General features: G+C 50.1%; 1 protein-coding gene across 2 annotated transcripts in view; it reads left to right on the top strand.

The window, feature by feature from the left end:
- SYNDIG1 (synapse differentiation inducing 1) overlaps positions 1-16,477 on the top strand; it is a 36,838-nt gene that overhangs the window by 17,390 nt on the left and 2,971 nt on the right. For both annotated transcript variants that reach the window (XR_013226541.1, XM_077310182.1), the window contains exon 3: positions 10,349-10,486. Coding sequence is in view for 1 of the 2 variants with exons in the window: in XM_077310182.1 (XP_077166297.1) it covers positions 10,349-10,486 (138 nt within the window). In the remaining variant the exon portion in view is untranslated. The remainder of the gene's footprint in view (positions 1-10,348; positions 10,487-16,477) is intronic.

Here is a 16,477-nt window from a genome sequence, read left to right as displayed (position 1 = left end):
AATTTCGCCGGGCTTTTATATGGACATTAATATCCTTGCCTGGGTGCTCAGTCAGCCTCAGTATAATTTCTCAGCCACAAGGCTGGGACAAACCAAGGTCGAGTCTGCACTTTGCTTTTTATCCACTCCCAGTCCGAATAAAACCCTTCCTTCTGCACTGAATTCAATTTCCATTTTGATTTGGGGCACTTTAAATTTTCCCTCTGCAACATGCATGATAGGTCTGCAGTGACCCTACCATTCCCACGCGATATCCAGGAGCAGATATAAGTCGCTATATTTGAAGACCTGGCTTTTTAAGCCACCCGCATAAGTGTAGATCTCTGCTTTTGTGAATTAGCTTCCTGCTCCGTGCTTGCAATGCCAGCGTAGCAAGGCAATTTTCTCTGACTGGCAAGGACATCAGTTCAAAGACTTTCTAGTTCCCAGTTGCAAGGCTTCCCTCCCTGTTTTAAAGTGACTGTGCTCCAGAAGCGCACACTTCTCTCAGCAGAGATTTGCCTCTTGGATTTATTTCCCCCTCCTCGGCTGCCTCCAGTCCTCTGCCCCCACTCCCTTTCAGGAAAAGAAAGAGCCTCCTGCTGTGCTTGGCGCCCCTCCCTGCTCTGAGCTTCCCCAATCAAGTGCAGAACACTTTCTAATTTGAGAGGAGGAGGAAAACCTGTGTTCAAATTAATCAGAATTCAGCTGGATCGACAACAGAAAAACAAAGTACCATAAATGCAGTATCAACCCAAGTGTGTTATGCATTTAGCTGCCGCCCAGTGACCTGTCCCTGAGATGCCAGCGAAGAGCTCCAGGCCAACAGCGAATCAGATTGCAAAATTTAAATCACGTGACATCAGGCGAGTCTGGGAGCTAACCACGGCAGTCTTTATATGTAGTTGGGGGATGTTATTTATTACCTCATTTTGCAAAACCTAAGTCAAAGGGGAGCCCTGGAAAATGTTTCCTTTGAGAAAGGGAGTCTTAGTGCCCCCCCACCCCAAATGCCAATTTTTAAATTCAAATTAGGCTCATCGACACAGGAAATTGCCCTTTCCGGATTTGACCTAGGCCAGTAAAGAAGGCTGTAAATGCAGCTTGTCTGGGGGCACCATTACAATCTCTTTCCCTTTCCTCTCCCCACAACAGACACCCTGTGAGGGAGGGGAGGCTGAGAGAGCCCTGATATTACTGAAGAAGAAGAGTTGGTTCTTATATGCCGCTTTTCTCTACCTGAAGGAGTCAAAGTGGCTTACAATCTCCTTCCCTTTCCTCTTCCCCACAACAGACACCCTGTGGGGTGGGTGAGGCTGAGAGAGCCCTGATATCCTGCTTGGTCAGAACAGCTTTATCAGGGCTGTGGCGAGTCCAAGGTCACCCAGTTGACTGCATGTGGGGGAGCAGGGAATCAAACCCAGAGGAACTAGAACAGTGGTTCTCAACCTTCCTAATGCCGCGACCCTTTAATATCGTTCATCATGTTGTGGTGACCCCCAACCATAAAATTATGCAAGTGTTCTTTCACAGAAATTAAACCAAAACTGACCAATAACATGAAGCTCCATTGTTCATGATTGTATATAAAGTGTTTTTCTTCCAGGATTTCTCAGTTCAGTTCTGCCTCTTGTCCCACCATGCCGATCTTGCTCTTTTCCGCTGCTCCAGACCAATGAACGCTCCATCTTGATCTACCCTATAGGGCTGTTGTGTGGATGGCGCCTCCCCCCAGCCAAGCTGCTTGCCCTGCCGCAACCCCTGTGAAAAGGCCGTTCGACCCCCAAAAGGGCCTCGACCCCCAGGTTGAGAAGCACTGCACTAGAAAGATATACTTTTGACACACCACCAAAGGCCAATATGGCAACAAACCCAGTAAACCCAGGGGCTCCTCTTATCCCACAGCTTTGGGCACCCAAATGGTCAGGGAGTGCGGTGACAGAGCGCCGGTGTGAACTGAGTCCCCCCCCCCCCCCCGCCCGAGTATCCGTAGTGGGTTGGGTAAAACTTGGCTGGACTGTCAATTAATCTGCTGGCTTAATGTAATTAAGGCAGTCAGTTAATGGGTATGATCTGACTGTTCTCATTCTCTTTGCCAGCCAATCAGCCTGATAAAAGCTTCAGTGAACTTTGATTTTGTTTTTTAAAAACCCCTTCAATCCCCAAGGGCTGAATTGCAAATGCGGAGGGGAGAAAACCGACGGAAGGTATCGGAGGCCTCCCCAAGGCTGCTCCTTCCTCTGGCCAACCTTCTAATTACTTATTTGGCAGCACCGATGTCAACGGCACTCTGGAGCTTTGCGGGCAATAATCCTGGGTCGCTTGGCAGCTGAAATATTGCTTGGAGTGACTTTGGAAATATACTCGGTGTGCATTGCGTCGTGGCTGCTGACCCTCGCTGGGAGCCAGCTTAAGTGTAGCAGTAAGAGCAGCGGCCTCTAATCAGAGGCAGGTTTGATTCCCCACTCCTCCACCAGCTGGTTGACCTTGGGCTAGTCATAGTTCTCTCAGAGCTCTCTCAGCCCCCTCCCCCCCACCTCCCAGGGTGTCTATTGTGGGGAGAGGAAGAGCAGGCGACTGTCAGACGCTTTGAGACTCCTTCGGTTAGAAAAAGTGGGGTACGAACAAACCAGGTTAGCGATCCCCAACCTGTGGGCCGCGGACCACATGTGGTCCTTCAACTAATTGGAGGTGGGCCCCGAAGGACACCTTCTCCCCCCCCCCGGCCCTTTACTTCATCCCCCCTGGCCCTTTACAACACACTTCATTGTTGTGGCATGTCTGTATCTTATTTTGAAGGGATGTTTAAACATTACCATAGCGATCAGAGAGCGTTAGGGCAGTGGTTGAGAGTAGAGGAGTAAACTACCCCCCCCCTACACCGGGCCTCAGTAAAAGGCGTTGAGTGGTCCCCGGTGAGTGGTCCCCGGTGATATAAAGGTTGGGGACCACTGAACCAGGTCATCTTCTTCTCCTGTGATCTGTCTAAATATATAACTGCATCTTTTTGAGAGACAGATTAGCATTCCCCAGTTTCGGACTTTCCCTCTTTACCTTTTGCTTCATGCCAGTGTGAAAAGCTCTGTGAGCAAAATGTGAGTCCAGCGGCATATTTATTACTCTCAACGTTTTATTCTGGGTATCCATTGTTGTGTGCACCCAACTGTCTTCATTGCATGCCCACGAAATCTTATCTCCAGTGTTTGAACGTGAAAAGCTTATGCCCAGAATAAAACTTTGTTTGTCTTAAAGGTGTCACCGCATTCAAACTTGGTTCTGCTGCTTCAGACCAACGTGGCAACCCACCTGAAAGCTCCTTGGTCAGATTTAGCAGCCTCCACTTAGAGGCTGACGGTCTCCTGGGATTACAGGATCTCCATGGTGACCAAGCTGTGTTAGTCTGTAGCCAGGGGTAGTCAAACTGCGGCCCTCCAGATGTCCATGGACTACAAGCATTAGTTGGCAGGGGCTCATGGGAATTGTAGTCCATGGACATTTGGAGGGCCACAGTTTGACTACCCCTTTATAGCAGTAGAAAAGAACAAGAGACCCCAGCACCTAAAATACTAACAACATTCGCGGCAGAGGAGGAGCTTTTATGAGGAGCTTAGTGTGACTCAAGAAAAGTGCTACATTTTTGTTAGTCTCTAAGGCGGGCATTCCCAACCAGGGTTCTGTGGACCCCCGAGGGCTCTGGAGGGGGGCTGTGGCCTTTCCCCTCTCGACCGAATGGACTCAGCCACAAACTAGGGACCTGGCCGCTTCTGTTGCTCCCCTTCCCAAGCATGAGTAAGTTCTCTTGTGGTTAATGCGCCTGCATGCCTCCTCCACCTTAAACCACCTTCTGCTTGTTAATGCGGGTGGTGATGTCACTTCTGGGGGCGTGGTTGGGAGGTGTGGCCAGCTGATAACACTTCCGGGGCTCCTCAGAGGCTGAAAAATTATTTCAGGGGTTCCTGGCTGGCCAAAAGGTTGAAAAAGGCTGCTCAATGCCTGCTCCTCCCCTCTCCCCCTGCGACACGGCGCTGGCTGCTTCAGGCGCGAGCAGCCACTTCGGACACCAAAGTGCCCAACACTACTCCCATCCAAACACCAGACAGGGCTGACCCTGCTTAACTTCTGTGGACCCGTTCCAGTAGGTGCCTTCCTCCAGCGGACGGAGACTTCCCCTGACATCAACCATCTCCCAAAGTAAAGTGAGGCCTTGAGCAGAACCAGTCCAGGGTATCTAACCCCTCGACATCTAAAGAGGCTCCCTACTTAGGCAGGGGTGTGGCTCCAAGGAGGCCAGAAACACAAAGCGTTCCCAAAACACGAAGGAGCTTGAATTCTCATGCAAGGCTCAAGACAAGCATTGGAATCGATAAGTGAATCTCTGCTTCACATTTTCATTCTAGCTTATTTATGTTCATTCCAAAATCATCATTTCTGAAAATGCCTGTCATTTCAAATGTTCATGAATAAATTAGCTTGCCTTTGGAGGTTTTATTGCTTATTAATCAATTAATCCCTGATTAAAGTCCTGAATAATTTAAACATCCTGATTTATGGAAATCCAACCACTATGATGTTGCAAGGGTGGGGTCAGGGGGACTGAGATGTCTTTTTTTCTAACTGAATTTTTCTTTTTTTACACAAAAATTACAGAAGTGAATATTTCGTTATCACGTGTTAAAGAACTTATGAGGTCTAATCCCACCTGGATGCCTCAGGCTGTCTTGACCTCATCAGATCTCAGAAGCTGAGCAGGGTTGGTCTTGGCTATTGGGCCGTTCCAGACGGAAGGATCCCCGTGGGGCCTCCATTGCTCCCACTGCCCCCTCCCCCCATGCACACACGCTTGCCGCCCCCGTGCCCACACACACCATGCGGGGAAGTGTGTGTGTGCATGCGGGGGAGGGGGGCAGCACAGCAGCGGCGAAGCCTCATGGGGAAGCGTGGGGGGGAGGGGGCGGCAGTGGTGCCCACGCTTCAGAAGTGTCCGTGGGGGAAGAGGGCCAAGGCGGGTGGGGGAGGCTGAGTGGCAGGGACACAGACCAGCAGGGTGGGATGGGTTGGGGGTGAGGAGCGGAAGGGATGGGGGATTGACAGACTGGGTGGTGATGACGGTTGAACTGACGCAGGAAATGGTGAGCAAGCAGAGAGGGCGGGACAGCGATCAACCGACCATAGCACACTTTAAAAATGGCTGCATCGCGAAACAGCCACAGACTGTTGTCAAGGTCATTTGGAGGGGGCTCAACAAGCCGACAACATGAGGGGGCTGTGATGCGGGAAATTCCTTGTGCGGAAATTGTACCAGTAAGACCCTGAGGCAGAGGGACACTGCACTTCCCCAAGGAAGGCCTCAGAAAGCGTTGTGGGGGGTGCAATTTGTGGTGCCCAAGTTCTCTCTCTGCAGCCCGCAGCTGTGGCTGTCCTTGGTTCATAGGAGCCAAGAGATAGAGCTGGGGGTGCCCTTCCTCACTCCTCCCACCACTGCAAAGAAGAAACACAGCAGCAATATTACCACCTGCGTGTCCACCAGTTTCGTTTTAGGTCCCCCTGTGCATTCTGTTTACATTTATGTACTCTCTATGTCAGTGGTCCCCAAACCCCGGTCCATGGATCAGTCAGTACCCGGCCGCAGCTCCTCCTCGTCCTCCTCCCCGGCTGCTGCCTTGGGGGCTGCCCTGCAACTCTGCCACCGGCTCACCTTGGGTGCTCTCCAGCAGCCGCCCTGGCTGGGGCTCCCCCTTGGCGCGGCATTGCTGCTGGCAGTGCCCCCAGTGGGTGGCGGGAATTCAGGAGTGCCATCAGGAAAGCGAGCAGGGGCTCAGGTGGCAGCGACGTCCTTCAGCAAGAGACTACCCCCCCCCCCCCGGCCTCAGTAAAATTGTCAAGTGTTGACCGGTTCCCGGTGATAAAAAGGTTGGGGACCCCTGCTCTAAAGGATAATGAACAGCATCTCAGCATGATTCCAAAGTGCCTTTTGCATGACCTGCTTCTGCTGCAGCTGCTGCTTGATGTCTAGAATGAAAGTAGACATACACCCCCCCTCTTCTGGACATGTGCACAGAATGACAGTGTGCTGCCCTATCTTGCCTGGTGCGCTATAAGAGGCCACCCCCGTGGGCCCATCGTAATGCAGAGTAGTTCCATGTTCCGGAGGAGTGAGAAGTCCCCAGGGCACTGCAGCAGGGCTTCCCTTCCTTTGCATGAGAACAAATTGAAGTCGCCTTTCTGAGATTTGTGTCTTGTAGAAATGTACGGGCAGAGCTAAAAAGAGACCCATGGGTCGCCTATTCACAGTGCTGCCAGCAAGGCTGGACTTCTGAAGCTGTTGTTTTTCTTCAAGAAGCTAAGCAGGTTTGGCCCTGGTCTGCACTGGGATGGAAGGCCACCTAGGACAGGAGTCCCCAACCTGAGGCCCGCAGGCTGCATGCGGCCCCTGACCTCTCTCTGTGCAGCCCTCCAACCTGCTGTTCTGCTGCTATCACCCTCAGGGCACTTTCCCTCAGACCCATCCTGTTCTTCCTGCCTCAAGAGGCACCATCTCCTGCTCTTCATCCTGCCCCTTTCTTGCAAAAAAGGCAATAGCAGCATTGTTTGTTTTGGTCTCCCTGGTTCCTTCTGTCAGCTCCTCTTGTTCTTATCCTCCATAATAGCATTTTGGCCCTTCTAGGTGCTTTGCTAGCCAGCAAAGCTCAGGCACCCATGCCACTCAGCTCTCTGACTCCCCCTCTCCATGAATTACCATGTTGAAGCTATGAATGTATATAAGGAAGGTAAAGTCTCTGTGTGAATGGGTTCAGGAAAAGTCAGGTCTGCTTTTGCAAGAAACTGACGGGAAAAGGACAGTAAAAGGCCTGGCATTTTTACAAAAAAAAGATACAAAGTGTTTTGTGTACTGAACATTTCTAGAGACTTCGCCCATCAAAGCAAGTGGCTTCCGAAGTTACTGGTGAGGTCGCTGCTACAGGCAAAAGCATTCTTCCTTCCACAACAAGAGCTGGTTGCTCTGACTTCTGGCCTTGCTTGCTTCTGCCTCTCCTCCCTTCCTCCCTCCAGCTAGGAGTCTTCTTATACACCTGTGATTGCAGGAGCGGCCCCATGACCTCTCTCTTAGCAGGGAAGCTTATGGCACACCCTTCTCACATCTTCCTCCAGCAAAGTTCCCTCCCTCTGGCTGCCATTTTACTTCTCATGATTGAGGCTGGCAAGCACTGATGTGCATGTGCACCCCGCATATAATCTGAATCTGAAGGTGGAAGGCTGCCCGCATTCACTCTTTCTGTCTTCTTGCCCTTTTTCTGGAGGGCCCCCAATTTTTAACGTTTCAAAATTAAAATGTATTAGCAGGTGTATATTTAAACTTCAAGGGACTGTGTCTAGTAAGAAATAAATCTCATAGTATTCAATGTACTTAGGACTGCACCATCTGGTAGACTAGGTAAGTATGTATAGCTAAATAAAAGGATTCCACAGTAAAATATTGTTCCAAAATGGATTGAATTAAAGTTAACATTTCTTCATTTACCTTTGAATGTTTACTTTTGATCTAGAGATTGCTTGGTCCTTTTTCATTGGAGATGCCTGGGACTGAACCTGGGACCTTCTGCATGCCAACCAAAGGCTCTGCTGATGAACCTCTGCCCCCCCCCACTCACCCTTTTCAGACATCAGCCCTACCTATAGTCCTATAGACTCCCTTGTGGGGTCCCTCAGGGTGCGGTCCTCTCCCCCACATTATTCAACATCTTTATGCGCCCTCTGGCCCAGCTGGTACGGAGTTTTGGACTGGGTTGCCACCAGTACGCTGATGACATCCAGCTCTATCTCCTCATGGACGGCCGCCCGGACTCCCCCCCGGAACCATTCGCCAGATGTTTGGAAGCAGTGACAGAATGGTTCGAGCAGAGTCGCCTGAAACTCAACCCCTCCAAGACGGAGGTCCTGTGGCTGGGACGTAGGGGGCAGGACCAGGAAGCGCGCTTACCCACCCTGGCAGGGACGCAACTCACCATCACGTCCCAGGCCAGGAACTTGGGTGTGGCCATTGATGCCTCCCTGACTTTGGAGGCGCAGGTCAAAAAAGTAGCGGGCCAGGCGTTTTTCCACCTTCGCCAGGCCCGACTATTAGCGCCCTATCTGTCCCCCGAACACTTAGCCACAGTGATCCATGCAACGGTCACCTCCAGAATAGATTTCTGTAACTCGCTCTACGCGGGCCTTCCCTTGTCCTTGATCCGGAAACTTCAGCTAGTGCAAAACGCAGCTGCTAGGGTCCTTACTGGCACATCTTGGAGGGCCCACATCCAGCCAGTGCTGAGGCAGCTGCACTGGTTGCCAATTGCTGCCCGGATCCGGTTCAAGGTTCTGGTTCTAACCTTCAAGGCTTTACGCGAGTTGGGACCCACATACCTGAGGGACCGCCTATCGCCCTATGCCCCTCGCAGGGCCTTGCGCTCTGCGGGTGAAAACCTGTTGGTCGTTCCCGGCCCTAGGGAAGCACGCCTGGCCTCGACCAGGGCCAGGGCCTTTTCAGTCCTGGCCCCGACCTGGTGGAATGAGCTCCCGGGAGAGCTGCGGGCCCTGCGGGATCTTTCAACATTCCGCAGGGCCTGCAAGACGGAGCTCTTCCGCCAGGTTTATGGTTGAGGCCGGGGCTGATAATAGATCTATGCCTCCCCCGGGGACTCGGGTTCTGGACCCGAAGCAAAACATCATCAGGACCTCCTCTCCACCCGCTAGTAGTGGGAGGGAGGGGGGGGAGTTGAGCTGCCATTCTTGCCATGCCGGCAATATTGGCAATGTTATTATTGTTTTATGGGGTTTTAATGGGGAATTGCGATATTGTTACCCGCCACGAGCCGCAAGGGAGTGGCGGGCTATAAATCTAATAATAATAATAATAATAATAATAATAATAATAATAATAATAATAATAATAATAATACCGAAGAACTGTCTGTCTTGGCAGCCATTAAGAAAACATGATATTCCTCCTGTTGCCCTATGCCCCTTGCAGGGCTTTGCACTCTGCAGGTACCAACTTGCTGATCGTTTCCAGCCCCAGAGAAGCTTGCCTAGCCTCAACCAAGGCCAAGGCCTTTTTGGTCCTGGCCCCTACCTGATGGAACAAGCTCTGAGGACCATGTGGGAGTTTTCTGCATTCCACAGGGCCTGCAAGATGGAGCTCTTCCACCAGGTTTATGAGTCCAGGGCAGAGAGATCAGTTGGCCTTGCTAAGAAGCAGTTATGTCCATTGAACATGGCATCTGGCTATGGCTCCCTCTCACCTCCCTGATGGGTGTTGTGTTAGGGGGAAGGGTAGGCGAGTGACACTGCCATGTTTTATGTTTTTTGTATTTTTCTGTCCTGTATTTAATGTTTTAATCGGGTTTTATTGCCGTTTTAGTGTTTATGGACTACTATTGTAACCCGGGAGTGGCAGGAAATAAAAATCCTAATAATAATAATAATAATAATAATAATAATAATAATAATAATAATAATATTCCTTGGCCAGTCCTCCCCCTCAAAATGACCACATGCCCCAAATGCACTTTACTATTTGTCTGTTTAATTCCTTTATTTATTATTATTTATTTGGATTGTTATATTACCCTTCCATACAGCTCTGGTCAGTTTACATAGAATGTCATCTATTGATTACATGGATTGATTATATATTGCTTACATCATAACAATATAACAGATATAACAATTGTCATATAACCTATCCACTAGGAGTAGTCAACCTGTGGTCCTCCAAATGTCCATGGACTACAATTCCCATGAGCCCCTGCCAGCAAATGCTGGCAGGGGCTCATGGGAATTGTAGTCCATGGACATCTGGAGGACCACAGGTTGACTACCCCTGCACTAGAACAATGTTCTCACAGAAACAGTGACTTTGTGAGCCTTAGGCGGGTCGGTATCTTCAGTCATGGAGGAGGGGGTCTGAGGGGGGACCAGCACATGTTGTTGGCTCGGTCAGCCTCAAGCAAATGTCTGGTGCGGTGGAGGATATGCCCTGCCTGCCTTCCCAAGAGGGACCCAAAGGGGCTCATGTCATCTGTTTTATCCTCACAACAACCCTGGGAGGTAGCTCAGGCTGCAAGTATGTGACCAGGCTGAGGTCACCCAGCAGCCATCCATGGCAGAATGGGGATTTGAGACTGGGTCTCTCAGTTTCTCGTCTGGCCTGGTTGCCTCAGTGCCACTTTGGCTCTCTTGCTTGCTGTCTGGCCAGGCGTTCAGCTCTCGGGGTGTATCTTGTGCAGCTTTGTGTGAAAGTGAAAAGGGCCTCCCAAGGCCAGCCAAGGTGTGGTCAATACCAGGCTAATTCACCCCTCTCCTGTGCCCCCTCCCCTTGCTGTTCCAGAGCGACTACTCAAGCGACACGGACAGTGAAGACCACTTCCTCATGATGCCCCCCAGGGACCATCTCGGCCTGAGCGTCTTCTCCATGCTCTGCTGTTTCTGGCCTTTGGGAATCGCTGCCTTCTATTTGTCGCACGAGGTACTGGCAGGGGTGTGTGTGGGGGGGAATTGAGGTGTGCAGAAACACAACATCCCACTATGTATTTGCCTGTCTCAGGGGTGGCCAAAGCGTGGCTCTCCAGTTGTCCATGGACTCCAATTCCCATGAGCCCTTGCCTCCCCCGGCCTATCTGTTAGTTTTTTGATTTGATTTACATTTCCAGTCCACCTTTCTCGAAGGGACTCTGGGTGGATCACACGAGGATGAGTCGGTGCAATCGACAGATCGGACATTCAGTAACGAATGCCTTCAGATTTTAGAAGCCTGGACTTACACACATATGCTCAGGAAGAACTGAAGCAGGGCCCGGGTGACACACTCAGCAGTAGAGAAATGACATAAATAGGATCCTCCCTGCAGTAATCCATGCACAGCCAGCAGAAGTATCTGTCCAGCTGCTGCCAGGAGCTAACTTCCTCCTTTTTGCAGCCCATTCCATGGCTGAACTACTCTGACTGTGTAATTTCCCCCCTGATATCTATCCAGTACCGTTCTACATGTAGTTTGAAGCCATTACTGTGGGTGCTATCTCTGCTGCCAAAAGGAACTGCTCCCTTCCGTTCTTTAAATGACAATCTTACAGATACTTAAAGACACCCATCATGTCCTCTCTCAACCTCCTCTAGGGTGAACATTCCCAAGTCTCTTGGCCTTTCCTCATAGGGCTTGGTCTCCAGGCCCCAGATCATTCACATTGCTCTCCTCTGCCCACTCTCCATTTTGCCCACGTCTTTTTAAAAGTGAGGCCTCCAGAACTGCACACTGGACTCCGGGCGGGGTCTGGCCAGTACTGTGTACAGTGAGATTATGCCATCTCGTGATCTTGATGTGCGGTTCCCCCAGAAATGTGGTTGTGTCCCTAACTTGTAGTGGGATCACAGTGATGGTCTGCCAGCATCCCTCTAGGGGTCTGGTGGGGCTTTTGGTACTGTGCATGCTTACCCTGTGCTCCACTGTCCAGTGCAGGAGACATTAGTTGCTATGTTGAGGGAGGAAGAGCTGTTGAACCAGTAGACAGTAAGTACACCTGTGTGAGGGAGGGCACTGGAACTAATCTGTAGTACTGGCCTGCCAGCTTCTGGTCTCTTTCTGATCTCGAAAGATAACAAGGCCAGGGGAGGTTGGAGAACTCCCGCATCATTCCAGTCCAAGACCAGGTTTCCAGAAATTAATCAAGGTAATGTTGTCTGATCTAAAGTCACACTGCTAGGAATCAATCAGGTTAGTGCTGGCAATTGAGAGTCTGCTGTACTCATTGCGTCCACTCCCTACAGAGCCTCTCAGGACATTTTATAGCCACACTCCACCTTTTCAGATATAGTCCTGCAAAGATTCATCTTCACTGTTGGCAAATAGCTGCCCTTGAACCAGGAAGCGTCCACTTTCCCGCCTAGTTTGTATCTCCATTCTCAGCCTCATCTGTGTTGTTCCAAAGGTGCAGGTGATCTCGGAGGACTGGGAGCAATTAACTTACTTTCACCTGCTGGATTAGAGCTGGGGGGTGGAGGTGAGTCTACATCAGCTCTTGACCATAAGTCCCGGCACACCTGCACCTCATCTTCCTGCTGGCTGGCTCCTGTTGACTCTGGCCTTGGCTCTTCATCCCCACATGGTAGTGTTCCAAGCCTCCATGAGCTCCTGTTTATATTTGAAACTCCCTTCCCTGCATCTGCTGCCTTGAGCTCACTTAAGGCCCTGCAGGAAAAGCAAAGGAGAGGAAAGCATTCACATGTGCATTCTTTCCAGGGTCGATTCTGTACTCACCATAGCAGTTTAAAAGTAAGCTTTCTTCCGTGGCGACGTGCAGTGTTTCAAGCCGCTTCACTCATGAAAGCCTCAAGCACAGACGGTCTGGTCAGAGTCACAGATTTCTCTGAAGCACTGCTGGGCAAGTGGCACCATTGCCAGTTCTCCTGTGACAAATGCCTCCCTTGCAAGGAAAGTCCACCAAGTGGAGGAGCCTCCTGCGCAAATCCAGAAGGCTCCTCGGAACAGCATGGCAGATAATGAAGACGTGTCAGGTTGATCCATCAGGGATCTCAGACTTTTGCAAGGGATCACGCACAGTCGTCTTCCGTGCCGTCTGCTGTCAAATGCGCTGACTCACCCTACGTGTGGCTTGTGATGGACAATCCTCGGTTTAAAATTCTCTCCCTGTGCTTCATCCATCTTGCCCTTTATTTATTGAAAGTTCTCCGGCTGCTCCAGAAAAGGCTTTGGCCACAAGACTGTGCTAAGTTGGCTCATCGGTCATCTCGATGCCAACCACAGGCTGACAAGGGAGTTCTGCTCTTTTATGTTTTTAGCAAGGAGTGCATTTGAACAGCAGCGCCTTTTGATACAGCCCCGGAGGGCTGATTGGAGAGAAGGACTGTACCAGGAGGGTGTCAGCCCTCCCACCATTGGGAAAGTGCCCTTGGGAAGGGAGTGACACCTGCAACTGAGGTTTCTTTTGTTTAAGTCAGAATTTTCCCTACTTTAAAAACAATGGAAGTCGTCCTGTTGTGGATTGAAAAGGCAATTAGAACAAGAACCTAGGGATGACAACAGCTGAAAGGGGCCTCAAGGGTCTTCCCCTGCCTGATGCTGGAAATCCACAGCTGTTTTCCCTCTCCCCTCCACCGGTGACCCCTGCTCTCTGTCCAGGGGAAAGGGGAAAGCCTCCAGGATCTCTGGGACAATGCAGCCTGGGGGGAAAGTCCTCCCAGCCCCCAAAGTGATTGTCATTATCCTGGGCGGTAAGAAAGACCAGGAGAGCCAAGCACCGGCTGGCTCATCCCATCTTGCCCTTGCTCTCACCATCTGCCTAAGTCCCACGAGCCCCCCTGCAATGAATGAGCACTTTGGCTTGCCTCGACTACACAACAGAGAGGGCTACACGGGTGGACGTTTTGGGGGTGCCGTTAAAGGCAGCAGAACAGAAGGCACCTTTGACGGACAGAGCACAATCCACAGAGAGAACACATTTGACCCACAGAGGGCAATCCACGGACAAGCCATGTCCTTTTGGTTGGCCCTCATTAAAGGTTCTGCACAGATTTGGTTGGTTGTTCTGGGACTTTCATGAGTCGAGCTAGCGAGATGCAACTTTTTTTTCTTCTGAAAATCACTTTTAGTGGAATAGAAGATGCATGAGAACCCATCTGCTCACCGTCTGTTCATTTTTGTGGGGTTTCCGCAGGACGCAGGTGAACAGGAAGCCAGGTGCCGCCAGCAATCTCTGCTTGGGGTGCCCAAATGACTTTTTTATTTTCTCTAAAATATTCCAAAAAAGTTAAAAATTTATCCAAATAGGAGACCATTCCATTTATTTATTTATTTGTGGGTTATATTTATATCCCGCTTTTCCAACAACGGTCTGCCAAATCATTTCCCATTAATAGAGGTGGACGGTTTGACCAAACTGACTCCAGACCATCACACACCAGGAGGGAGAGCGGGGAGCGGAGGAAGGAAATGAATTGGGCAGCTCGAATTCGTAGGTGGTTGGGCCAGGCTGATCTGGAGTTGCCAATTGCAAGGTGGTGGCTGGAAATCTCCTGAGATTATGACTAGGGCTGGGCGCTTCAGCGTCCAAAGCGGCTGTTTGCGCCTGAAGCAGCCAGTGTCGTGGTGCTGGCTGCTTCGGGCACGAATGGCCGCATCGGATGCCAAAGCGCCCAGCCCTAGTTACGAGTGACCTCCAGGCAACAGACCTCAATTAACGTGGAGGCAATGGCCGCTTTGGAAGGTGGACTCCATGACATCACACCCTCCCCCCCAAGGCCCAGCCCCCCTCCGGCTCTGCTCCAAATCTCTAGGCCAGGGGTAGTCAAACTGCGGCCCTCCAGATGTCCATGGACTACAATTCCCAGGAGCCCCCTGCCAGTGTTCGCTGGCAGGGGGCTCCTGGGAATTGTAGTCCATGGACATCTGGAGGGCCACAGTTTGACTACCCCTGCTCTAGGCATTTCCCGACCTGGAACTAGGAATGGGCAACTCGGTTGGATAAGCCGAAAAATATCCGTATGCTGAGGTCCAGCATATGCTCAGGAGATATCCAAGTCCTTCCTTCCGGGACCTGCGAACTTGTGGGTCCCCTGAGACTTTCCAACCTCCAGGTGGTGGCTGGAATCTCCCACTCTTACCATTTATCTCCAGGTGGGTGTGGAAGCTTATTCAGAAGGATCCCCCCTCCAAAAATGTACCTCCAGATCCTTTGGCAAACAGATAGATGGCTTTTTACTCAGCACCGTGGCAAAGACACACCTCGGCAAGGATCCCTTGTGCTCTGGGGGTGGGAGCACCCTGAAATGACGCGTTTGGATCACTTCTGTGCAGCAAAGAGCACTGGAGATCTTTGAGAGACCTGGAAATAATAAATATTGCAAAGAGCTGTCCCTGCTAAGATGTGTTGTGTGTGTCTGAATTTGGGGATGAGCAAAATAAATCTTGATTTAGAAAAGAAAGAGGCTGGAAGGCTGAAAGGAATATCTCCGTGCAAACCAAATTGTGCCTGGATGAGGCTTGCCTTTTTACGGCCATGGGAATAGCTTTTAGTTTTAAAAAGAAAGAAAAATCAGACAAACAAAATGATGAATTGCTTGGCAGTCTACTCCTTTATTGCCTTTTCTAGGCAGAGACGCGGGTTATTTAAAACCCATCTGGAGACTAGAGATCCCTGGTGGGGAAATGCTCTCACTCAGCAAGCACTGTGGTCTGATCCATTGGAACAGGCCTGGCTTCAGGGCCTGGAGCCAGGGCAAGAATGCTAGCGGTGCGGGTGTTTCTGCACTGGGAGGCTAAGTACCCGCCAACTGAGCTGAGTGCATCTGTGTCTAAAGAAGCAGCAGGTTGTTAATTTGGAAGAGAGAATTGCCACAGTGGTCCTGCGCTCCATGCTGTCGCCATTTCGTGTGAATAGGGCAACACGCAGATTTAACGGGTGCATAGCTGGACAGGAAAGGGTGACCGTGAATGTCTGGAGCATTGTGGGTAGTGTGTGTTTCCACGGGTGGGCTCCCGCCAGTATGTGTGGTAGTAACATTTTTAAAAGGGCTAAATAGAGAAGCAAACCTTTCTCTGGACTCTTCCGGATTCTCAATTTCTTGGAATCCTAGAGTGGGAAGGGGCCATGCAGGCCATCGAGTCCCACCCCCTGCGCAATGCAGGATCAGCCTCAAGCATCCAGGAGAAGGATCTGTCCAGCCGCTGCCAGAAGTTCACCAGCAAGGGGGAGCTCCCCACGCCCTTAGGCAGCCAATTCCACTGCTGAACTACTCTTGACTGTGGGAAAAAAATGCTTGCTATCTAGCCAGTACCGTTCTACACATATTTTAAAGCCATTTCTGCAGGGCCTCTCCTCTGCTGCCAACAGGAGCCTTTCCCTGCCCTCCTCCTAGTGACAACCTTTCAGATACTTAAAGATGCCATGCAAGAAATGGAGACCTTTTACTGTCTCTTATATTGGAGTCACCACATTAGATTTTTAAACAAGAAATTGTTTTTACTTCGCCGAGTTGTATCTTGGATTTTTTGTATAGGTAATTTTGGATTGTATATTGTTTTTAGGGGGATTTTATGGGGGATTTTATGTTTGTAACCCACCACAAGCCTTTTCGGGAGTGGTGGCCTAGAAATCAAATAATAAGTAAATAAGTAAATAAGTAAATAAGTAAATAAGTAAATAAATAAATAAGTAAATAAGTAAATAAGTAAATAAGTAAATAAGTAAATAAGTAAATAAGTAAATAAGTAAATTGTAACATGAACAAACAGAGGACACGGACAATATAGTGAAGGAACTTAAGCCTTCATTATATTGTACGTGTCCTCTGTTCATTCATGTTACAATTCCCAAAGAGTTTTTTTTCTCTTGAATTTTATTCATTTTCATTAAATTCCACAATGCTGAGTCAACTTTGTTTGAGATTTGTCAAGTGGGACTGCAACTGAACATGATCAGTGGAGGCCTGGTGGCTAAGAACTGTT

This window comes from Paroedura picta, chromosome 14, assembly GCF_049243985.1.
Source record: "Paroedura picta isolate Pp20150507F chromosome 14, Ppicta_v3.0, whole genome shotgun sequence".
NCBI classification, from domain to species: domain Eukaryota; kingdom Metazoa; phylum Chordata; class Lepidosauria; order Squamata; family Gekkonidae; genus Paroedura; species Paroedura picta.
The sequence above is the reverse complement of the archived record's forward strand: the minus strand, read 5'-3'. Positions and strand labels throughout refer to the sequence as shown.